The sequence below is a fragment of the Schistocerca serialis genome, chromosome 2 (genome assembly GCF_023864345.2).
Source record: "Schistocerca serialis cubense isolate TAMUIC-IGC-003099 chromosome 2, iqSchSeri2.2, whole genome shotgun sequence".
Taxonomy (NCBI): Eukaryota; Metazoa; Arthropoda; class Insecta; order Orthoptera; family Acrididae; genus Schistocerca; species Schistocerca serialis.
Window position 1 is genome coordinate 1,020,714,845 of NC_064639.1, and position 26,540 is coordinate 1,020,741,384.

The window sequence follows — 26,540 nt, forward strand, 5'->3', positions numbered from 1 at the left end:
TGTGCCTGAGTTTCCTGCCCAAAACTGTAAAATAACTACTGCACTAGGTAATAAGTCATGTAGGGTTACGAAGCAAGTTTTTGTAAACGTTAAAATAGGTAATGGAACCGTACAATGGCCATTCCTGGTTGTACAAAACCTTGTGACAAATTGCATATTAGGAATAGATATTATGAGCGAGAAGGACTGCATTATAGACTTCTCCAAAGGTAAATGTATTTTAAATGATAAAGGCAGTGTAATTATTATTGATTTGGACAGGAGAACTCTAAAGCATGACAAACACTGTACAGGGTACAAGGTTCAGTTAGTACTTGACAAAGACATTCAAGACATGCAAACACACTCATCTGACAGAGAGCTAATGGACTTGAAAACATTGCTTGATCATATGATAAGTGAAGCTACAGCTCTCAGTGTACATGAACGTATAAAACTACAGGAAGTGTTATCCAAATATTTACAAGTTTTTACCAAACGATTAGGTGTTATCAACACGTATGTGTACAAGATTGAAGTTAAGCCTCACAAGATCTTCTACCATAAGACATATAACGTACCGTTATCTTAACGACCTGCTGTGTGGCAAGAATTAAAACAAATGTTAGACTGGAAGGTCATTGAACCATCCACCTCACCTTATTGTAGTTCTCTACTTGTTGTCAAAAAATCAAATGGAGGCATTAGGTTAGTGTTAGACGCACGAGCTATTAATGAAATAATTTTACCGGTTCACACAAAACCTGAAAATTTAGAAGAGCAATTACAGAAATTTCTAGATGCAAAATATTTTTCCACAATAGATCTCGCTAATTCGTTTTGGCAGGTGGGTATCACTCCTGATTCTCGGAAATATACTGCATTTATGTTCGGGGGGCGAACCTATCAGTTTTGTGTTCTACCCTTCGGACTGAATGTCAGCTCTGGGGTATTCATTACAGCCCTGGATACCGTGCTTGGCGACGATTTAGTTGAGACAGTCACACACTATGTAGATGATATACTGATAGCTACACAATCCTGGAATGAACACGTTGACACACTTCAAAGAATTTTAGAAAAATTTGCACAAGCTGGAGTCACAGCCAACCTAAGAAAATCAAAATTTGGTTGCAGTGAGATAAAGTATTTAGGACATATCATTAATTCACAGGGCATACGTCCGGATCCCAGTAAATTAGATGCTATCAGAAACTTTCCTAGCCCTCGAACTAAAAAGCAGTTAAAATCATTCCTTGGGCTATGTTCATTTTTCAGACGTTTTTTGCCACAACCACTTTTGAACAGTAAACATCTGCTAAATCTACTCAGAAGGAATCAAGTTTGGATCTGGTCGGAACAGTGCCAGAATGACTTTAATACAATTAAACATGCTTTAGTGAATGCTAACATTTTGAGCCATCCAGATTTCAATTTAGATTTTTGTATGACTTGTGACGCTTCACGTACTGGCTTGGGCTGTTGCTTATTTCAAGTTGTAAAGAATAAAGAGGAGGAACAGATAAGAATTATTGGGTTTGCGAGTCGCACTCTAACTGAATGTGAGCGTACATACTCCACTACTGAGTTAGAAACACTTTCCATAGTATGGGCATTCAAGAAATTCAATTATTATTTATTTGGAAAACATACGGTAATTTACACCGATCACCAGGCCCTGACATTTTTGTTAACTTGTAAACTTGTACATCCTAGACTATCACGATGGGCAGTTACACTTCAGAACTACTCTTTTGAAATTAAGTACATAAGAGGTAAGGACAACACCATTGCAGACACTTTGTCTAGACTTCCACAAGGTATGAATGATACCAACATTGACTTAGAAAATATAAATGACTACAGGATTCTCTTAATGCAAGACAAGCAGTATCACCAATATTATATTGATATGTGCAGAAACATGGCTGAATTACAAAAATCTGATCCTCACTGGTATAAGATAATAACATTACTGGTAGAAAAACACAACCATCCTTTGACTCAGTATTACAAGTTACACAATGATGTGTTATTTTACCGCCGACATCCAAATGCTACTAACTGGTGTGTATGCATTCCCAAAGAGTCTGAACGTAATCTAATTTGGCACACACACTTAGTTTGGGGTCATTATGGGACGAAAAAGTGTTTGGCAAAGCTCAGTACATACTGTTATTTTAGCAATATGAGAAGAAAAATTTACAGGGAACTAAAAACATGTGTCATATGTCAAAAATCAAAACCTCAGAATTTATCCACAAAAACAGATTTACATTCTATTTTACCTAGTAAACCCCTGGAAATTCTGTGTACTGACATCAGTGGACCGCATCCAGCAAGCTCTGGAGGCGTCAAATATATCTTAGCTTTTTACGATATATTTTCTAAACACGTAAAACTTTATGCTTTAAAATCCGCCACTGCAAATGCTATAATACGAAGATTCTCAAGTGATTACCTGACGCACGTGGGAAAACCTAAAGCAATTCTGTCAGATAATGCAGCATACTACTCTGGGTACAAATGGAGAAATTTCTTGAAGGACAATAACATTAAAAGTATATTTATTTCGAGGTTTAGTCCACAATGTAACGCGACTGAGAGACTTTTCCGAGAATTAAATCGATTCATGAGGACCTATATTTCATCAAAACATACTAATTGGGTGTCCTACCTAAGTCTTTTCGAAGACGTACACAATAACTTAAATATTTACGATACAAATTACACACCTAACGAGATCATGTTCAATTGCAAACAGAACGATCAGTGGATAGAACCACTACCTAAGTTGTCAGACAAGGAAATCACACCTGAACAGAAAATAAAAGAAGTATTGACTACGCTGACACATCACGCACAGATACGAAACAAACATCACAGAAACATAATAAAAAGAAAACAAAAATTCGAGGTAGGAATGCTTGTACTACTTCGTACTCATCATAAATCTGTTGCACTCAAACGACGCAACGCTAAGTGGCGTCTGCTATATGAAGGACCTTATATAATTGTTAACATACCGCACCCTGGTGCGTATCTGTTACAACATCGTAGAACTAACAAAATTATTGGGCTATACGCACACCGAGATCTTAGAGCATTTCATGCTGAATAATGTAAAAGTCATACCCATCAAAATATTGCTAAGCAACTCGAAAAACTCTGTTGCTACAACACAGATAATAAGTAGTATAGAAATTTTCATTTCAGCGTTCCAGAGTCGCAGTTGAAGACAGAAGAACTTTTCTTTCAACGCCGCGGTTCCACCGAGAAGACTGAATATTAAAGTAAAATTTATGATTACGTAGCAGTGAATGATATATAAATTTTTCACGGAACATTTGTGACTGTAGGTACCACTGACTTGCTATGACACCTGACGAACCGACAGACGTCATCTGTGAAGCGATCTTTTACTTCGAGAAATAGATTAGACGCACATCTCTCAGCAAGAAAAGCATCTACCAGTAGTCAAGGCCACACAGACACACTACACACACGCACAAAACGCGAGGAATCGAACATTTTCTCTCTCTTACTATTTTGAATATTTATTGAGTAGTGAAAACGCCTGGTCTTGCCTACTGATGTAATGAATGTTGTGTCTAACCTATCTTAATTTCAGATGACATCACAAAAAACATCGATAATATCCCAGCAAAACCGCTAAAGAGGATGTAAATATCTGCAATTCATGTAATCAAATATGACACAATGTAATAACCTATAGCTATGTAATGATGATGTAAACATGTTTATGTGCAACTGTATTATGTTTATGCTAAGAAAATATGTGACGTGTGTATGTATTATTACTTATGTTTTTTTTTAAACTGATGTATAATGTAACTGTTACTGTGTGAAAATTTGAACGATAACGAGTGCCAAAATGTGAAAAACTTTAAAAAAAAAAAAAAATGCGTAGTGAACCACTGTCCACGGACATTAACGTACATTACTAAGTCTGCAACTACGCAGAAACCTATGTGAAAGAAACTGTTAATGACATTCATGATGCATCGTACCTTTGTTAACGCGATGAACGATTTCTTCGATGAGTAACCACGAACAGTTAGGTGAGCTATATAAAAAAAAAAAACTGAATATGTGAAGTGCATAATTCGTGCATCGTCTAGCGACATTACTACAGTACCCAACTTCAAGATGTTAACTGGATTAAATTGACACAAAGTGCCTGTCCAGAAAACAACACGACGGGTGGAAGAATTTTGGTTGGAACTTCAGGGAATGAAATGTTCTCGAAATGTGACGGACACGCTTACCTGGACTGTCCAAGGATCGACGCCAGCTATGTGCCGTCCGAGGTTCTGCAACCAAGCTTCCACGGAATATCGAAAACGAACTGCATATGGACTAATTACTCGACGGGTCACGTCTGATCTGTAATAAACAATGCTTTTTGTCACAACGAACTGCATCACAACGACTATAATGGAAATAGGAAATGGACATGCTTATGTATCAATCACGTTGTTATACAACGATGTTACTGTGATCAAAAAAAAACTTTACCACGACGATACTAACCTGTAAAAAATTATTGTGCAGCAGATGAATATGAACTGTGATAACGACACCATGTGTATAGGTCAACGCACCTGAAAAATACGGACATTTTTCTTTGAAGCATTTCATTGCAATGCTATGTAACTAAGAACATTCAACAATCTAAAGTTGTATTGTATTATAACAAATATTGTAATTTTAAAACTAAGTTACCTGTCATAGAATGTAGTCTTCATATGTAATCTTGGTGGAATATTTTCTTTGTGCAACGACTAAGAAATGCGCGCGCACACGAACAATATGAACTGCAATACTGTGCCGCGTGATCTAAATTTACGAAATAACAGCAGTGCCGTAGTTACACAGACGCTTCTGCGCATGCGCGCACTCTGTTTTGCCAACATAAGAACTTTTTCGGCGCACGCGCGTCATTCAAATTTTGTGTATAATATACAGTATAATGTAAGTCATGTAAATAGTTGTAGATAACTTAGATTTTCTTGTGCCTTTAGGTGAATTGCTCGCCTGCAGGTGTGTCCTTTCGCCTCGCAATTCAGGGGGCAATATAAAGGCACATTTGCATGCCGAGCGTGAGTTTCCTCGGAAACGCGAGATATTAATTAAATAAATAATCAGTGACAAATAAATAAAGCCTATGGCACACAACTGCAGCGCTGTGTCGCTGATAAAACAAAAGTACATTTTCGTTAGTCGTATGTTTGATTAAAAAAAAAAAAAAAAAGGAAGAGCCCTGGTTGAAGTGGTGCGAGAAGCACGTATTTTAGTTTATTGTCTGGCACACCGCCATATTTCATGATATAGAAAATTACTGCGAGTTGCAACCATACTAGGCACACGATTCTGAAAAGTATTTATATTTATAAAAGTAAGTAGGATTATGAACTGTAGGCTTATTCATTGAATATATCTGATTTAACTAACTGTGTAATTTTTTATGTTTAGTAGACAGTCACCTCTGTACGACGTATTGACATGGCTGGCAAATTATTCTAATATTGAGATTTAGATTTGAGTCCGCACCTACCGCAGCAGTCTTTGGAAACGATTTAAATACGAAGTCCGATTATTTGAGTCTTATTTCACGGTCAACTACGAATAACATTACATTTACGAAAAAGCCATTGTCAAGCGTCTGATACCGAATAATCAAAACCTGACGACTCATAGGAGAGCCAATCATACAGATAAAAATAATTAATATTTTATTTTATTATATTTTATTTTATTTTATTTTATTTATTTTATAACGTGGTGACATGGTACACCAGGAAATACGATGTTCAGGAAATAAACAAGAAAGAACTCTTTTACAAGAAATTGCATACTAAATTTATTGGGCCTCTGTAGCTTGACAGTTTCTTTTCATTACAAGATCGGAAATATCAGGCGTCAAAGTGTTCGTAGCGTTAACGCGGAGGATGGCCTTCATTGTTGCATCCTGAAGAAACGATCGTTCCTTACTTTTTACTCTTTTCATTGCTGAGACAAGCTGCTCACAACAATACGTAGATCCAAAGATGCACATGATCTGAGCGGCATTGTTGTGAAGCTTCGGAAATGTTTTTTCCTGTAAAGTACGATACTATCATGACAAATCCAACGTGTTGTAGTACTTGTCTTTCAACAAAGTGGAATTTTGCAAATCAATGATCTCAAATTGAAGTGACGATAACAAGTCATCGGGGGAAACTGAAAAAGGAGTGCTGAACACCTTAAGTTCCATTTCCAAACTAGTGAGGTCTCAGAATCGTGTTTCAAACGACGTGATGAGCTGCTTTAACTTTGCTTGGTAATCGCCGAAAGTAGTACCTTCAGGTAGTTTTAAAGAAGCTAGACAATTGAAGAACAAATGTCCATTACTCATCTGCCTCTCAAATAAACGTAACTTTTCCATGAACGCTTTGATCTGGTCGTGCATGTCAACAATTAGCTGCCCTTTGCCCTGCAATGACAGATTTAAATTATTCAGATACATAGTTATGTCAGCTAGGAACGCCAGGTCTGATATCCATTTTATATCTTTCAGAAAACGCATTTCTTCCCCTTTCATTTCGAGAAAAAGGGATATTTCTTCACCAGTGGCAAAGAAAACATCAATAACTCTTCCCCGACTCATCCAACGAACTGTACTGTGGTAAGGTATATCCCCATACTCAGCTTCCATATCTTTCAGGAATCCATTGAGTTGGGGATGATTCATACCGTGACGCCGCACAAAATTCACACACTTCACGACATCTTTCATTACGCCACCTAGCTCTACTATTTCACCACACATTGCCTCTTGGTGAATAAAACAATGAAGAGTCAAAATGTCTTTCCCGAATTCGTCCGTGAGTTTATTTTTCAAACGAGAAGCAAAACCTTGGTGACGCCGATCATTTGTGGTGCACCGTCTGTCGCTACAGAATGGAGCGCCGGCCGCGGTGGTCTTGCGGTTCTAGGCGCTGCAGTCCGGAACCGCGGGACTGCTACGGTCGCAGGTTCGAATCCTGCCTCGGGCATGGATGTGTGTGATGTCCTTAGGTTAGTTAGGTTTAAGTAGTTCTAAGTGCTAGGGGACTGATGACCTAAGATGTTAAGTCCCATAGTGCTCAGAGTCATTTGAACCATTTGAACAGAATGGAGCTTATCGCAGGGCAAATTCATATTGCCCACTGATTCAGAAACAGCTTCAAAAATGTCACGTCCTGTTGCGGTGTAATCGAGTGGTACCACATCCAAGAGTTTTGCGGTTACTTGCAGCTCCATGTCGACACCACGCACAAAGACTGCAAGCTGAGCACAGTCCGATGTGTCGGTGCTTTCGTCAAGCGCTAGCGAAAATGCAACAAAGCTCTCCGCCTTTTTCCTGAACTGTGTCTCTAAATCCGCTGCCATGTCCAGGATTCGATGAGACATTGTCTGCTTCGACAGGCTAACCCCTTCAATTGCCTGCACCTCCAATGGCTCTGAGCACTATGGGACTTCACATCTGTGGTCATCAGTCCCCTACAACTTAGAACTACTTAAACCTAACTAACCTAAGGACATCACACACATCCATGCCCGAAGTAGGATTCGAACCTGCGATCGTAGCGGTCACGCGGTTCCAGACTGAAGCGCCTAGAACCGCACGGCCACACCGGCCTGCACCCTGCACCTCCCTTGTAAACAAACATTCTGCAACTGCTACCATGCACTATTTTACGAGTGGTCCCACCGAAAACGGCTTGCCAGAACACGAACTATGATGCATGTTTTGATACCCTCTGTATTACGAACCCGGTTTTAAACTTAGGTCTCCTGGTATGTCGTTCTTAAGCCTGGCTACCAGTTCTCTGCGTGCAACGCCTTCTACCTGATCGTAGTGCGCTGCGTGAAGACGTGTATAATGTCGTTGTATGTTGTACCTCTTCGTATAATTAAATACTTTATGACATAAAAGACACTGCGGACCACCATCCCTCTCAATGAATAGAAAGGTATCCTCCAATAGAGGTACAGGGGTCCTGCGGCTAGTTATAGCTGTCATTGAACACGGATTGTTGCGTCAGTAGCGGCTGCATCCGGCCAGGGGGCAGTGAGTTCGCTTTCCCCCTCCACGCGGGCTCCGAGCTGCCGCAGTGAGCGCTCCGGAGCGCTCCGGCTCCCTGGAGCTCGGTTGGAACAACCTGATTTATACGCATCTAAACACTGACAGCTTGACTAATATTGAAACAATGAAGGGAAAATGATTAGGTAAGATAATATCGCACTAAAGCAAAAATTCTAATGCCTTCATGATACTATACATAGAGTAGAGCGGATCCACGTCTGTCTTACCTAGTCCTCAACCTGCGGGAGGTGTTTCAAACCATTTTCGTTCGCTGGTCTTTCACGGCCTTGGTGCGGTAAGATTGCTTCAAAGAGGCTAAGCTCGCCCTGATCAGCATAGAAGAAACACCCATTCGCTACTACAACCCAAGGAATTGTACAGGCGAAATCTCTGGCCACACACTAATGTTCTAAGATTGGCAAACATTTCTTAGCAGAACATGCTTCCCTTCGGACACAGAAAAGAGCCTCATAATATAAGGTACTTTCACACACAGGAGGTGGATGTAGGAATAAAGATACATTCATTCACATTATCCTACATTCACATTTATGCATGCACGAGGAATGGTAGGAACAATGCTGATACACTTATATGATTGGAATGATCAAACAGATGCACTGCTCCTTCCTCGAGGTCTGCTGCTGTAACAGTTGAGTAGCATGCGGCAGAAACGACAATACATACCGATGAAATATTATGAAACACATCTAACGAGTATGTTTCGAGTGCATGAGCACATTATCGGCAGATTAACTGTGCTCCATTTTGCATACAGTGATGTAATTGCTTATTTGTATTATTAAGCTTTTTTCATGAAAGTTCTCTGTGCCGTATACCTTAAGCCATATGATTTTCCGAGAATTCTTTCGCAAAAGCAAATCTTCTTATGGACATGCAGTATGTACAGATTTTAATCTTTTCCCCAGAATGAACAGTCGTGATTGAAGATGCGGGAACAAGTGTTGAGTCACGCTAGAATAGTTCAGTTGGTGGAGCATTTACTGCGAAATGCAAAAGTCCCTGTCTCGAATCCATGTCTGGTACGATTTCAATCTGTCAGGAAGTTTCTAATTCATTAGAAAAACAACTCCATAGGCTGCTCCTAAGCCATTTCTCCTTAAGTGCCTTTCTTCCATGAGTACAATCCAGCATGATATGCTGCAGCACTCGTGTGAAGTTTGGAAAGCAGGAGAGATGCCCGCGGAAGCGAAGCTGTGGAGGCGGGTCGTAAATCGTTCTTGGTTATCGCAACTGGCGGAGCACTTTCCCGCGAAATGTAAAGGTCACCGTTTAGAGTGCTGGTGTGGCTCACAGTTTTAATCTCACAAGGAGTTTCACCTATAAAATAGCTTTCAACATCACTAAAAATTCAAAAACGTAAGATGCTTACTCTGTGTAGTGACTCAAGACTTCCTTGTTGGATGATGCGATGCCTCTTTCTTGTATCAACATTTTTATTTAATTTATTCGGATTTTAACAGCTGCAGTACGGACGATCGAATTTATTTATAAAATGTATATTATATTTTAAATGAAGTGTGCTTTCGCATAACAAAACGTGCATTTCAGAAAGAAAAGCAGGTAATTTACTTTAAACATATAGCTACCAGTTTTAAAACGTAACTCACTGTCTTAATGACGTATTATGGCCACAAGTCTTCAAGAATCTAAAGGATACACCAGAAGTACGACGGTAGATGCGTTTTTCACCCATCGGCAAAATTGACGAATTCGATACATTTGATCGCAGACGATTTCGGCCTTACAAAAAACGTATAATCTACCACACCAGTGTGGAAAGTCTTATACTGGGCAGATGATTCGTGTACATCATTAACCATTCGTGAAGATGTCGGCAATTCCCTGCTGTGTATATAGACTGTTATTGTATTGCTTTCGATATTAACTACCTTTGCGCCACGTCTAGCATACAATGTTTGGATGTATATACTACCTTAGATATCGGCAGCGTGTTACATAATTATGAACCACCGTGTGGTTGCGCCATAGATACATCGAGGTTTGGAACATTATTGCATTTTGTTATTGTTCATTTGAGTGTTAATGACTGTTTTCGTACTATTTCAATATACATTGACAACTTAGACAAGAGTTGGCATAACGTTCATTTCTAAAAACCATTTATGTAACTCAATCATTCCACTTTGCAATGCACACTTACCGAATGCCGCCAACTGCAATATGCCTATAGTGAGTGATTTTGTAGGTAGTATTACACGTACACTGTTTATTTTGACTGCCATGGTATCTTGATATATATATACAGACGCCGTTATCCGTTTTTATATGCGTTTACGACCATTTTGAATACTAAATAAATGCATTATTGTTTCCTATTGATTGTTACTAGATTATGCACTGTTATTGACTATTTTGGAGATTTGTATAACATACAAAGAGTAGATGTATGTACTAACATAGAATCGATATCGATTGACGTAGACTTCGGGCGCCAGATGATTACACCATTGATCAGCATTAATTGCCATCTGTCAATGATTCTATGAGGCAATGATCTATATTTACTGGTTACAATGACTGTTACTATACTGTTCACAATGTTTGCGACTTGCATATTACATTGTGATTGGGTTTATACATCAACCTAGGCTTCGATAACATATAACCTTGAAATACGGCAGTGTTATACGGTGTAATTATAAACTGGAGATGATGTATACGTCCAGATAATCTTTACGTATCCTCCAGCACACAGTAAGGTTGACTAACATACGTATATTTTCATAGGTTTGGCTGCTACAATAACTTGTAAACCACAATCTCTTGTAATCTCTTCTCACTCTTGTATGGACACTTAGTTCCCATCTTTGTTATTTTAGATTTGAGCTGTTACCTGTGTCATGGCAGATTCATTCATCCACTTCTGTTCTCGTGTTTATATGAGTGACCTGATTACCGTACACATTGACATTTCCTCCTTGTACTGATCACATGATCACATACACTGGTTGTCTTTATATATTGCCTATAGTTAAGCCAATCGACAATAATGCGATTTCTGTTATCTGTTCCTATGTAGAACATTTTGTGTATAGATCTGTACAAGTTACTGTATCATTAGTCCTTCTATCTGAATAAAAAGTTTTTATGTTATTAGCAACGACTTCTGTGTATTTCCATATTTTTATTTACAGAGCTTGTCTAGTTTACTTCACTAATTTCCTTACGACGACTGTAGCTTTGACTGTTTTCTGTTTTCATTTTATACTTAACTTTATATTCTATATTGTTATACTTGAAATTGTGTGCAGCGACCTCCTAATGGTTTCTTCACCCATGAGCCTGTGCACTTATCATAGGTTAGTTGGCGTACGACCACCTCATGAAAACTCTGGCTGTCGCTGTCTCCAGACGACATGGCTATTGTACAGATGTCACTTTGTGTGCAGGGCAACTATGCTTGTCTGTACTTACTATTTAGTCATATCACAAGTATGAGAACGTCGTATGCTCTTAAAGCAGTGTTCTCGTTTAACTTTTGCTCTAATTCCTGTCATTCATGGCATATATAGACCTACATTACGATACTTCCATGTCAGTTTTAACGTCATTTGTTTGACAGTTGACGTATCTTTTTAACAGGTGACGTTCTCTTACGTTGCTAACAGCCAACAGACAAAGTGTCATCTTACCTTAGAAACTGCTATAAGTACAGTTTAATAGTTTTTTATTTTCTTAAAATACCATTAACGTTGAAAGCAAATCCCTGTCTTGTAATCTTTCGCTTCTAGGCCCTTCAGATTTGAATATAGCCGTTAATGGTCGAAACTAGTCATTAAACCATTACATGTAAGCTTTCACGGCCAGCGTCTTCATTAATTAAAACTTCGGGGCTGAATTGCCGTGGTCCGTATATAAAACTTCTTCTCCTTCCTGACGTTTCGTTGCCTACTGCGGGCAACATCTTCTGAGGTGAGTCGGCGACTGGCTGCTAGGCGCTAGAGGTCCCGCTTATATAGAGCGCTTAGATGGCGCACCACTCATCACGTGCTCTCGACTTTAAAATTATCTCTGGCTAGTGCCATCTCTCTCGATTGTAGGTAATCGATAGTCACTTCGTTGGTACAGAGTCGACCGCCGTATCTTGTCTAGTTTTAATCCTTCTTCTTTTTATTAATATTATTTTCGTGTTTGTAGATCTCTACAGCTTCTCTACACATGCGGGTATAATAATGTGAAGCCCTAGCTATCACGTGTGTCTCACTAAATTTTATTTCGTGATCACCGTCTTTGAAAACGTGTTCCGCTACAGCTGATTTGTCAATTTGTCCCAATCTAAATCTGCGTGTATGGAGAAGCTATAGAGATCTGCAAGCACCAAAATAATTTTAATAAAAAAAAGAAGGATTAAAACCAGACAAGATATGGCGGTCTACTCTGTACCAACGTAGTGACTATCGATTACTTATAATCGAGAGAGATGGCACTAGCATGAGATAATTTTAAAGTCGAAAGCACGTGATGAGCGGTGCGCCATCTAAGCGCTCTATATAAGCGGGACCTCCAGCGCCTAACAGCCAGTCGCCGACTCCCTCAGAAGGTGTTGCCCGCAGTAGGCAACGAAACGTCAGGAAGGAGAAGCAGTTTTATGTACGGACCACGGCAATTCAGCCCGGAAGTTTTAATTAATCTAGTCATTAAATTTCCTATATGAACTCTTGGCAAAAAGAGATATATAAAAGATCAATAGTCGTTCAAATAATTTATCGCGACTCTACACTGACAAACTAGGAGACGGATTCAAATTCCTCATCCCCAAGTACATCCTCACCGGATACATATACCAGCGGTCCTATATCTATCAAAAATTTGCAAACTCTTCCTCCTACATAGTCTGTTAAGCAATGTTCTTCCGCCAATTACGCATGGGGGTACCTTGTACTAACATTCACAGTGAACGTTTAACAGTGCCTGCACTGAAGATTCCTGGGAAAATAAAACTGAGTGTTTGACTGGGAGTCGATATCGGGAACTTTGCCTTTCGCAGGCAACTGCTCTACGAACTGAGCTACCCAAGCACGACTAGCGATCCGTTCTTACAGCTGTACTTCCGTCAGTACCTCGTCTCCTCCCTTCCAGAATTTCAAGACTAGCACTCATGGAAGAAACGCTACTGCGGAGACACAGCCTGGGGCATGTTTCCAGAATGAAATTTTCACTATGGAGCGGAGTGTGTGCTGATATGAAACTTCCTGGCAGATTAGAGTTTCATGTCGGACAGAGACTCGAACCCAGGACCTTTGCCTTTCGCGGGCAAGTGCTCTACAAACTTTCTTCCAGGAGTGCTAGTCTTGCAAGCTTCGTAGGAGACCGCTGTGAAGTTTGAAAGGCTATAGTCGAGTACTGGCGGAAGTGGAACTGTGACTAGATGTCCTCACTCGTGCCTGGGTAGCTCATTTGGTGGAGGATTTGCCTGCGAAAGGAAGCGGTCCCGAGTTCGAGTCTCGGTCTGGCACACATTTTAATACGGCAGGAAGTTTCATATCAGCGCATACTCCACTGCGGAGTGAAAATTTCGATTAGCATTGGGGTGCGAGATGCACCTTTCAACCCATAACCACATGTCTGTGTATCCCTTTGAAGTTTTGTTCAGAGTCCAACCCATTTATACTTGTAGCCCTGCTGATTGCTATAACATTGTTGAACGTAGCCCAGTTCGTCACATCTACTACACACAGTCTCAGCAATATAAACTACTTTCGCCCGTTCGCCACATCTACCACACACAGTCTCAGCACTATAAACTACTTTCCTCTGTGTAGGCTTTGCCACTGTATCCATCTCGGACAAGGCTGCTGTAGCTGCTACAGCCTCACTTAAAGGTTTTAGAAAATCCACGCACACTTTATGTAACACATGAACAGGCAGTCCCTACGTAAATGCATGTAGCGTCACCTGTCGACTCATACATTTTAATGTTTAACTTCCTAATGAAACCGGAAACACTCCCCAAAGTCTGTGCCTGGCTCCGAGCTATCCCAATAAGTCGTTCCTGGGAGTATGAAGTTGTGTTTTTACATCTATAACACTCTCCTATTCCTCTCTGCATATCTTGGAAGGATTGAATGTTTCACACCTTCTCGTGACGCATCACACACACTCTAGAATCACTTGCCAACTTCAGCTAAGTTGTACGTAACCTCTCGTCGTTCCAATTCCCTAATTTTGCAGCTGTTTGTGAATTATAAAAAATCCTCCACAGTTTTCCCCAAGAATGGAGTCAATAGGACAGGTGGGTTAATGTTAGGAACTGAAATAGGAATTGAGTCAGGAGATTTGATTAGTACATTCAAATTCATGTATTGCGGGTCTCCTCCAGGATATAATTGAAACAGCGGCAGTGTGGCTGAGGCAATCCAGTTGCTTCCCTCGTGTGTATGCGTGGCATCGTACAATCCTGCCAGACTGCGGCTTGGCTGAGCTGAGTTAGAGCACCACTGCTTTTGTCAGCAACATCATCTGGGATCAGTGGGTACAGTAGTGGTGGCTGAGACAAGACTGATGTCTCCCGCGCTGTGCTGGCTGTGACCCACTGCAGGAGCGCCGTCGCTGGCATACTCTGCCCACGGCTTGGCGTGTCCCCTGGCGGCAGTAGCTCTACATCTCCTGTCTCAGGGCAGGTTGCCATGACAGGAAGTCGAACTGTGGCCTTCTACAGCATTCCGGATGGTGCCACAAGTATCAAAGGCCCATGGGTGTAGTCTTCCGATACTAACAGAAGAATATTTCAGTACGGCAGTGGCTAGGTGTTTATACACTCATGAGCTATACTTGCTTGGGCTTTGCTATGCCTTGCTGCGTAATGAACACTTCCGCAGTCGCTGGTGTGACACAGCATCCACCTTCTTCCGTTTAGGTGCTGCTGTGTCAATTATTTTCAATCCTGCCTGGCTGGCCTCAAAATGCGCGACAGCTTTGTTGTGTTTTGAAAGCTCTCTCTCTCTCTCTTCTCTGAAAGTCAAGGCTGCTTAACTGAGAGTGTGAACACTAGCTCCAACTACACCAGTGAATCTACAATGAGATGTAGTGAAAACTGCAACTGGCTCGGCTCTAGTCTATTTTCTACCTTGCGTGTTTCGCACCAAATGCGTTCGATGAGCCACCGACCTGACTTCTCTTCATTCTTCCCTTAGCCTTTCTACCTCCATACCTAAATTCCCACTATCAGTCCGCTGTGGATCTAATTGATGCAGCATGTACTAAAATGTTCTTTGAACTGATGCTTTTTCACTTGCTGCCGCTTTACTCATCTATTTCCACCAAAAGCATACAAAACCCCCGCAAAAGAAAAAAAAGGAGGCCAGTGAAAACCATTCAGACCCATCCACAGGGTGATTCTGTGATGCTCTTACAGATTTTCAGGGATGGTGCAGAAGAGTAAATGTATCAATTTGAGGCAAGGGACCCTGGCTCAGAAACGTCCAAGCCGAAAGTTATAAGCGAAAATCGTTCTCATATTTCTGACTGTGGATTACCTGTACTGGTACCTTAAAAGCTATGAACCTTATCTCTTCTACTGAGAGCTCTTTGGTTTCCATATTTTGGAGGAGGTAGTGCCAACCAACGCAAGAAAAGTTGTGTAGTGAATATAAACCACAAAATGAATATTTTAAGAGCTATGGGCACCTGGTAATGTGTTTCACGGTATCGAAGATGAACAAGTGTTCATAGCTCTTAAGATATGTGTTTTGGAGCGCATGTTTACTGAACTTTTTTTCTAGTTTCGTCCGTACTACCATCTCTGAAAGTTAACAACAACTGTAACCATTTATGTATTCCCCTGTTAGAGGAATGACAGCGTTTCTCCCTTATAGTCGATTATTTCTAGATGAGGGTCTCTCACCTCAGACTGATACATCTTACCCATCGCTCCTGAAATTTCCTAAGGAATCAACACGTAACAGTTGAATACCATATTAATACAGTCTCAAATGATCGGTAGCATTATCTTCACAATAAGAAGATTAGTTCAGGAAAGTGAAGTTCACAATTAGTTTGCTTCAGTACAGTATGTTCTACAAAAAATATATGTCCTTACAGAAAATACCGAAACTTCTTTGAGACAAACATAATCCACAGCTTTTGGAGGAGAGTGAGTTCACATATTAGTAGGATAGCAGACAGTATACGAATGGTATGAAAGGTGCAGTTACCTTTTATTACAATTTGAAAGAAGTGAACTTTTTCTTCCATGGGTCGAATATGGAAATTCCGACTCACAGATCAATACATTACAACATAACCCACACATCCAGCTGTACATGAATGAAGTGGTTGGCAAGCCATAAGGTTATAAGATCTAAGACACTACCAAGTGAAAACGTCCTAAAACCGTTCATTTAGAGATCCAAATTTTCCAAGTGACTTCCCATGTGCAAGAGAATACCACGATCAAGTACCATAGGACTACCTTACACTTTGCACTTAATTCAGAAACGTGTTTCGTTAATAAATACAATTCTTGGGGTTACTGTCAGATATCACTGTGCAAGCCCCTTAATATTCCATCGGTGTTTGTTGTTGAAATCTCTGGCTGAAGACGCTGTTGCTTTTACTGACTTGGGGAGTTGGAAGTTTTAGGGATGAGGAGCAGCTAGTATACGACTATGGGAAGATGCTCAAAGTTGGACGAAAGTAGCCATCGTAGTGCCCAGTGCCCCCTGCTGGGAACTTAGAGAGGCCTTCTGTGAATGTGCTGTGGAATGAGCTGCCAGACGCTGCTGCAGTTTATAGCTGAATTAACTCTATGTGACACACTGTGTCAGGTCTTAAATCGAAGATTTTTGTTTTCCCTGTTTTAATTTAATAGCAGCCATTGCTACATACCAGGTAGCGCTAGGCTGAAATCATGCATCTCTGATACTAAGAGTGTCTGTCGTACAGATATATATGGCTGCCTTGTTGGGATACCATACGATCCACTGTTATGCCAGTCCCACCTGGATATCCGCTCCCCCCCCTGCACCCCAAATTCTATATGTCCCTCCAGATCCTCAAGCACCATGCACTCTGCCTTGCCTTCTGTATATGCCTCCCATCCCCCATGTGGATCCTCTATGACGTCATTCCTTTCCCCCATCTGCTACTATTCCTTGAACACATCCACATACTCTACACCTCCTGCCACTTTGATCCCCCACACCCCATGGTTGCTGCTCTCCTCTCCCATCCCTGCCCTCTGCCACACCTTCACTGTTGTGTCCCCCTTACCCTCCATCTCTACACCCTTCATCTCCTTTCCAAGGTGGCTTCTGTCAACTCCCCCTCCCAGATGATTCCCTCTCTCCCTCCATTTATCCCTCCTATCAACTCTGATCCTCACCCCCCCTCCTTTCCTCTGTCCTTTCCCTGGCCTCCCTCTTTCCTCCCCCCCTTCCATCCTGTTTTCTCCCCGCCTAACCTCTCCCTGCCTCCTTCCCCCTCCCCCAAGGCCTTTTATATTTCCGTCCTGTCTTTCCCCTGTCACGGCTGCCCAGCACCCCACCCCCCACTCTCATAGGTCCTCGTCCTCCATTGGCTCCTTTGTTCCCTCCCTCCGCTTCGTTTTTCCTCTTCCTCCCCTCCCCCCTTTTCTTTCCCATCATCTGTCCTGGTTCCTGCTGTCTGCCCTCGGCTGTGGTATGTCATATTTGTGCCAACTTTTTAGTGCAGTGTTCAAGTGAATGTTCACTGTTGCTCGTCTTTTGAAAGTGTTATGAACAGAAATCATGCTGTCGCTGGGTGTGAATTTTATATCTCTTGCGAGCAGAAACCAGACAGTCGCGGTGTTTCTTAACTGTCTGTGTATTATTTTACCTGTCTGCTTCATATGTATTTTATTAGCATCATCAATCCTATGTTCTATGTTTTAAGTTCCTCGATTTTCCACCATGTTACCATTTAAGTCTCCGATTTTATCTTCTGTTTTTATTATTTATTATCTTCATCTTCTGAAAACAGCTTGTGTAGGCTGAAGAGCAGAATAATAAGCTGCTCCCATGCGCCCCCTTCAGGGGGAATCGAAACTCAATAAATAAAAAAAAGTACCATACGAGAATGATGACGCAGGAGATCACAGTCAGCTCATTATAAAGTATGATGCCCCATGTTCTGGCAGTGGAGTATCACTGCTAATTTGTCAGGCTGGACCAGGCGTGTAGGTCGATGGTGCTCAGCACAACGTTTTCACTACATCTCATTGTAGATTCACTGGTGTAGTTGGAGCTAGTGTTCACACTCTCAGTTAAGCAGCCTTGACTTTCAGAGAAGAGAGAGAGAGAGAGAGAGAGAGAGAAGCTAATGAGCTTTCATGTAAGGCCTCCCTAGTGGGTGTTTAAGCTATGGCATCATACTTCTGCTTCATTCCCTCATCAAATTTCGTGCCAAAGTCGATCTACAACAGTTCGTAGTGGAGCCAGATGGGACTCTGTTCATGTTGGTTTTACTTCTGATAGGACCTTACGGTCACAGGAGAAACCACAGAAACTAGGCAAGCCGACTGACTTGCATACAAAGTCTCTTAGACTAGACTCATGGGGAATAACAGTGTAACATTGAGCCATGGTAATCTGGGTTGATGTAGAGGCAGACACGTCAATTAAAAAATTACGTGTGAATGAGTCCTTGAGATAAAATGAATAGTTGGATACAACAATGCGATTTATTTTCCACTGTTCGTTCTAGTAATGCGTTTCTTGAATATTGTTGTGACCTGTGCAATGCACCCGTTGAACATTTCCCGTCATTCCAGCAAGGCGTTTCTCATTTAAAGATGTACAAAAATATTATTTTTAATACCCTTGAGTACATATTGCAGTTGCTATCACTGTTATTATTATTCTTGCTATTATTATTATTGTTAATAGCAGAAGTAGTAAAAGTAAAAGTGAATTAAAGGACAAATATGAGCACCTTCTTTTGTTACTGACTTAAAGGTATATTTTTGGAAAAATATTATATATTTGTCCTTCATTAACAACTATAACGACTTTCGTACAAGATAAAGAGTAAAATAATAATCAATATTAACTATTTCTATTCGAAAATCAATGTGTACATGAAGGTTGTAAACTAGCAATAAGAAATATGGTGCAAATATGGGCGCTTTCGAAAAAAGTGATAAAAACCTTACAGATAATTTTAGTGAACAGGATATAACAATATAAAATTGTACTTGAAAAATTTAGCTGATTCATGTTGTATTGTTGATTGCGTTTACTTAAACTTATTGGCTTGACTTTTTTCATGTTAGAAAACATTTTACTTTTATCTGTTATTACTTTTTGCTCTGCTGCGAACTCGACCGCTTGTTGATAAGGTGCTCCGTGGGTTTGTAGATTAGACTGATGCTGAATCTGTCACCCCATATCATATAAACTGGTAGATTACCACCATGAACCCAATAGCCTACCTGAAAAATCAACTGCCGCGCACATCGGAAAACGTTGTTTGATAAGTTCCAGAAATTGTCAGCGGCCTCGCCTATTGTTTATGGTTGGAGGGACTGGAGCATTTCAGTTGAGCAGTTTACTTTAATGGTTGCTGAAAGATAGATTTCGATCTGATGAAATAATATTTATTCAAACATTTTGTGCCAAAATTACTCATGATACATAAACTTCGAAGTTATAAAACAATGTGAGAATGAATTTAAAGACCTAAAATAGATCAATGATAAGAAAATGAATGGTTGTTATCGTCGCCACCAGCATGTTGCTTGACAATTACGGCTGAGATGGTGCCCAGACACATAAAGGACACAGATTATAGTTTCATTCGTGATCGCAAAGCTTTAAAAATTACACAAAAAAATACGAATTTGAAGTAAGCATATAACAGATCAATGAATAAAGGAAGAATGAGCTCCAATGAGTGAACTCAATAGCCAAACAAAGATGAGAAAAATCCTCTCTGAAGCAAGAAGTAGACTGCCGAAAAACTTGCATACCAGGGCGTGAAGCGCGTAGATCAAGCTAGATAGCGTGAAAAATGGAAACCTGGAATGAATGCCTCTTCGTCCAGTATATCGCCATTTCCGAAGACGGGAGTGTGCTTTTCAAGTGGGATCTTACACTGATTGCCACTGAGATGGTTGCCGACGGCATTGGTGCGCCGAACCACGGCCGCTGTTAATTGTTACTGGACTAAGACAATGTGTTATTATTGCGTATGGCTGTTCTCATAATACTCCTGATTACCCGCCGCGGATGCGTGTTAAGTTCAAAGTGAAACTCCGAAGACTTGTCAGACGGCTGGCGCCAAGGAAAACACGTACAAGCACTGAGTCGAGAGTAGCGTCACCAAGCAGAAGTTCGAATCAGAATATCCACACGAATCTCAGTACCGACTACCGAATTCCTCTGCCAGTTCTTGGTAGCCTTCTTTCAGACGTCGGAAAGGCATCCCGCACCATCTTTTGGAGCCAATACCACAAAGGGCCTAAGTGCTCTTCCAATCAGGGATCTGGAAGTCCATTCCCTAAGCTCTTATCATAATGTTAAAAATGTATCCGCCAATGAGATACGTGTATCACGAAAGTGAAGGCTTGTTTGTCGGAAATTATGAGAACTTTTTCGGGCTTCGCACAGCGGCCTCCGGGAGGGGCAAAACATGCAAGTTTGCAGACACACTAGTGGCTATTTATTTTGCTTTAGGTAACATGTCTGGAGATCACACACAACTAGGTAACGGCAAATGGACAGCAAGGGACTCCACTCAGTAGTTACTAACAAGCAGAGTTCTCACCCCTTCCTCTTGTTGTTTCCTGCTCTGCCATAGACGACACCTGTCTTTCATCTCGCCGCTCATTGTCTGCAGAGTCTGAGCCAGGATAATAATCCTTGGAAGGCTCGTCCCACTTTCCGGGCAGTCTGCCATCTGACTGACTAGCAACTCTTCCAGAGCATGCGAAATTTCGTCCTGTTTTCACTCAAGCGGAAAGGAGTTCCCCTGGTCAGTACCAGATTCATTTAACGGGGAAAAGCTACTATAATAATGAAATGTTAGGTTAAGGGGCTCCGGAAAGGCTCAAAATCATGAAAGTTCAATTTTTACTTTTTTGCGTCTTCTGAATCTGCAGACTATTACCTTTTAATAAATATATAATTTATTCAATTCCGAAGACTACAACTATTTTTAAATTTTTTTTGAAATGTGTTCTACATAGGCGTGACCCACTGTGGCGCTGTTAAACTGCTGTCAAATTGTGTTATTATTAACGTCCGTGTTCATCAGGTACATTTTAGTGATGTGAGATAAAGTATCTGTTGTGGCTAACCTGCGATGGTTCAATATATATCGCTGGTGTGACTGTCGATTGTTTCATGTTTATTTACTCTGTCGTTATCTCGAAAATATTCGTAATTAATTCTGTTTCGTGAGTCTCTGTTTTGTTGAAGTATAATAATGAGTAAAGTTATTAGAAATCCTCTGAAGGCTTTTAAGAAAAGGAGAAATGTTGGAAAGCCAAAGGTATGTGTTATTACTGTAAACAATAAAGACGATAACCAAGTGAGTGAACCTAACCTCTCAAGTACACCTGCCCATAGCAGTCAAAGTGGGAAAGAAAATACTTCACAGAAGAAGCTTGGTTCAATGAGTGAAAACTATGAATGTTTTATGGGCGAATCGGATGTGAATGAAATATTTGATATGTCGGTTCTCAAAGGAATTTTTTCAAACTGTGTAAGATGTATTCATTGTAGTGAAGTTGGTCTGGAACTCTCCATAATAAAGCACGTAGGACTTGCTATTGAAATACAACTGAAATGTGATAAGTGTTCATACATGACCACCTTTTGGAACAGTGTTGCAGTAACTGCAACTGAAGAAAATGGTAGCAAAATCTACGAACACAACAACGAGCGATGCTTGCTTTAGACAAGGAACGCCTTCGGGCTGCAGACAGGGCTGTAAAGAGTCTAGAAATACAAGCAAGAGTAAACAGGAGGAGGAACAAGAGGAAGCTGGAGGAGGAGTTTGCAGAGGATGAAGATAATCCATCCTATGGACCTGGAATGCACTAAAAACTTAATCCAATCTTTGTCGCTTGATTCCCAAAACTTTTATTTTCTCATACTAATTACATGTTTTCTAAGGATCTTCCAAACATATTTGTTTCAAACTTTCAGTAAATGTTACACAGTACCTTCTGCATAATTTAACACAGCCTTTTTCCAAAAAACTGTATATTTTTGAATATATAAATAAAAAATTGCAAAAAAATGTTGTGAATTTTCATTACAATTGAAAAAAAATCATCTTTAATAACTGAACTAAAATTTTGTAAAAGCCCTGTGTTAAATTGTAGCCCATATTCCAATAAATAATCTGTAAAAAGTTCAACTTCCTACCTCAAATACTTTGTGAGGAAAGATGTAATTTATAAGCGTTATTTTAACATTGCAAGTATAGGGCGTTCCGGAGCCTCTTAAGTACAGAAAGGTGCGTAAACCACGTTGTTAGAAGCTACCCTTAACCAGTTAGTACTCAGTGCGCAGTACCGGTGAATAGTAGACAAGTAAAAACGGGATCAGAAAGTAAATAAAGTGGAAGAGTCTTGTACACAGGTTAGGGATGCAAATAGGATAAAACATGAGATGGAAGGCCTGTTTCAGGCCTTTATCCCCACATTTTCTCTCTATAAACACCTTGGGCTTCTCATGCGTGCCCCCTCACTGGGTTGCAGCCCTGGACCGACGGTCTCTTCTTGACATTACTTTTACCAAGAAATTGATTCAATTGATCCTTGAGGCTCCAGCACTCGCTATTTTGCGTCCCCGAGTGGTGGTTCTCTTGATCATGTTAGCGACAGGAAACATTTCGAATGGAGGAACTGAATTTTAAAACCCCATGGAAAATTAAGGTTTTTATATTGGTGTCCATATTTGCAGCAACTCTACCTCAGCAAGTGAATACTATCGAATTAGCATCAAGACGTGGGTTGCTAAAGACATTTTTCTAACAGTAGGTTAGGATTATGATTTTAGGATATCAATGTGAAATCAATTTAGGCCAGCAATAAGGGAATGTAAATAAGAAGATTTCGTAACCTGCCAAGGGTTTGCAGTCCAGAACAAACATCAATCTGGACAAAACCCGATGCTCCATGCACACTACAACACAGAGACGTTCCAACGCTCCCCTGATAACTTCTATCAAGAACCGGCACCGCTTACATTCCTGGCAGTAGTTTTATTCCTTATCCTTTAGTAGTAGTTGTTCTCGTAGTATTTGAAATAGTATTAACACAATTAGACCGTATTTAGTACTGTTAATCGAACTGTCAAAAGACACGTTAAGATCTTGTTTGAGATAATAATTATTTGTATTTCTGCCACTTCATTACTATTTCTAAAATCTGTGGTGTCCTTCTTTCGGACATGTCCGAAGGATCAGTTGCAATATGATCCCACAGCCATTATGAACCAAGACACAAAGGAATTAATTGCTACTAGTGGACATTGCTTTAATACAATGGGGAAAGTTGAGACTTTTTACCATAGAGGGATTCAAACCGGGACCCTCTGCTTACTAGGCAGATGCGTGGCCACTGTCCCATTCAGACAGTCGTCAGCACAATCGCATGGACTACACTAGCTTGCCTCCCGTCAGGTGCTAATCCTCAACATATCCACACACTACAATGGCTCAAATGGCTCTGAGCACTATGGTACTTAACTTCTGAGGTCATCAGTCCCCTACAACTTAGAACTACTTAAAGCTAACAAACTTAAGGACATCACACACATCCATGCCCGAGGCAGGATTCGAACCTGCGACCGCAGCGGTCGCGCGGTTCCAGACTACAGCGCCTAGAACCGCTGGGCCACTACCGCCGGCCCATTACACCTCTAGTCCTCCTGGCCCCATAATGATAAAGGACAACGGGCACCACATCAGTAGTATATGGATGAGAATTAGAGTCTAACGGGAGGTGTGCAGGGTAGTCCGTGCAGTTACGATGACAACTTTGTCTTGATGGCACAGCAGTCAGCGTATCTGCCTAGTGATTAGGAAAATCCGTTTCGAATCTCAGTCATGGACTGTGCGGCTGATCCCGGCGGAGGTTCAAGTCCTCCCTCGGGCATGGGTGTGTGTGTGTTTGTCTTTAGGATAATTTAGGTTAAGTAGTGTGTGCTAGCTTAGGGACTGATGACCTTAGCAGTTAAGTCCCATAAGATTTCACACACATTTCAACATTTTTTATCGACTCTCAGTCCGCCACGAATCTTCAACTTTCCTCGTTGGTTTATATCAAAACCAACCATCAGCTAATGTATTTAACTCCCTTGTGTCTCACTGTTTATAATGTGGATATTGCTATGCGGCCCTCAAGAGAGGGCCTGCTTGTTCTAGCCAGATCAGGGTAAACAAGTAAATTAGTGTAACGTTTCTTGAATAACAAAGACTCTTTCCAATTAGTCTACCATAGAATTGCAGGTTCTTGTAATGTTAAGTCAATAACGAAGTGCTTCATAACAGTTTGGCGGCGGCTGTTCTGCGGAGATTGCCGCGTACGGCGTTCCCTCCAGTGGCGCTGTTCCGGCCGGTGCAGTGCCTTCGCCGCTGCGGCAGACGGCTCCCGCCCCACGCCGGTGGAGGAGTACTTGTTGGCAACCAGTTCGGCCGCGAAGGCGACCAGGGAGAGGCAGAGTCCCAGCGTGAGCAGCGCGAACTCCCCCTGCACGTGCGACAGCCGCAGCTTCACCGGCTCGTCGCCGGCCGGCGAGGAGGCGCGCGCGCCCGCCTGCACGGCCAGCTGCACGCGAGGCGCCATCCACTGCCGCGACACCTGCCGGGCCAAAGTGTCACTCTTTCAGGAGCGAATATGATGGCTCGGTCCCAGCCTGTCTAACGGTTTCCAAGCGGCACAAAAGTCTTAAATTCAAAACTTCATATAAACATATCAAAAAAGTTTTGCATCACCCCGATTCCCAGAACTCCTGAAGATGAACTTTGACTGTGGATATTGTATCACAGACACAGTCCCTTTGACTGTTCTGAGATGTCACCAACCCACCCAAAGATGTAAACAACCATGCATCAGAAGCGCCTATTAGACGGAGGGGGACCGACAGCTGATTCTCCCATCCCCACCCCCTGCCACGTCTTCACTGTTGTATCCCCCCTACCCTCCATCTCTACACCCTACATCTCCTTTCCCTAGGTGGCTTCCATCAACTCCCCCTCCCGGATGGTGCCCTCTCTCCCTCCATTTATCCCTCCTATCAACTCTGATCCTCACCCCCCTCCTTTCCTCCGTCCTTTCCCTGGGCTCCCTCTTCCTCCCCCCTTCCATCCTGTGTTTTCTCCCTGTCTACCCTCTCCCTTCTCCCCTCCAAGTCCTTTTGTACTCCCCTCCTCTGCCTTCCCCACTCTGTGGCACGTCTGCTCAGCACCCCCCACCCCTCTTCTGGATCCTCCTCTTCCATCGGCTCCTTTCCCCCCTTACACTTCACTTTTCCTCTCCTTCCCCCCTTTTTTTCCCCATCATCTGACCAGTTTCCCCCACCTGCTCTCGGGTGTGGTATGTCATATTTGTGCCAACTTTTTAGTGCAGTGTTAAAGTGAGTGTTCAGTGTTGTGCGTCTTTCCACAGTGTTGCGAACAGAAATCATGCTGTTGCTGGGTGTGCATTTTATATCTCTTGCTAACAGAATCCAGACTGTCGCCGTGTTTTTTAATTGTCTGTCTATTATTTTTCTGCTTCCTGTGTATTTTATTAGCATCATCAACCCTGTATTTTATGTATTAAGCTCCAGCATTTTCTGCCATTTTACCTGTAAGTCACCGAATTTATCGCCAGCTGTTATTATTTGTTCTTCATCTTTTTAAAACAAATTCTGTAGGCTGAAGAGTGGCGTAATAAGCTGCTGCCAGCCCGCCCCCTTAAGGGGGAATCGAAACTCAATAAAGGAAAAAAAAAAGGACAGCTGATCAGTTTCAGTCATTCCACCAGGAAGGATGTACATGGCTCGTGTTGCCTGTAGTTCAAACATGCCTAGATTTATCACATTATACGGAGTTCACTATCCGAAAATTGCCTCGAGCAATTAAACAGAGAACCGACTCGTGGAGATAACATCTTGGACCTACTGATAACAAACAGACCCAAACTTTTCGACTCTGTAAGCGCAGAACAGGGAATCAGTGATCATAAGACCGTTGCAACATCCCTGAATATGGGAGTAAATAGGAATATAAAAAAGGAAGGTTTATCTGTTTAGCAAGAGTAATAGAAGGCAGATTTCAGACTACCTAACAGATCAAACTGAAAATTTCTGTTCCGACACTGACAATGTTGAGTGTTTATCGAAAAAGTTCAAGGATATCGTAAAATGCATTACAGACTCAGCCAGAGGCTGGTTGAACATGAACGCAGCTGGAGTTTGTAGAATTCAGACTC

At 41.4% G+C, this 26,540-nt stretch overlaps 1 protein-coding gene across 1 annotated transcript in view; it reads right to left on the bottom strand.

The window, feature by feature from the left end:
• The window catches only part of LOC126456602 (glutamate receptor ionotropic, kainate glr-3-like), a 199,120-nt gene that overhangs the window by 21,699 nt on the left and 150,881 nt on the right, over window positions 1-26,540 (bottom strand). The window contains exon 7 of the mRNA XM_050092347.1: window positions 24,653-24,926. Coding sequence (XP_049948304.1) covers window positions 24,653-24,926 — 274 coding nt within the window. The remainder of the gene's footprint in view (window positions 1-24,652; window positions 24,927-26,540) is intronic.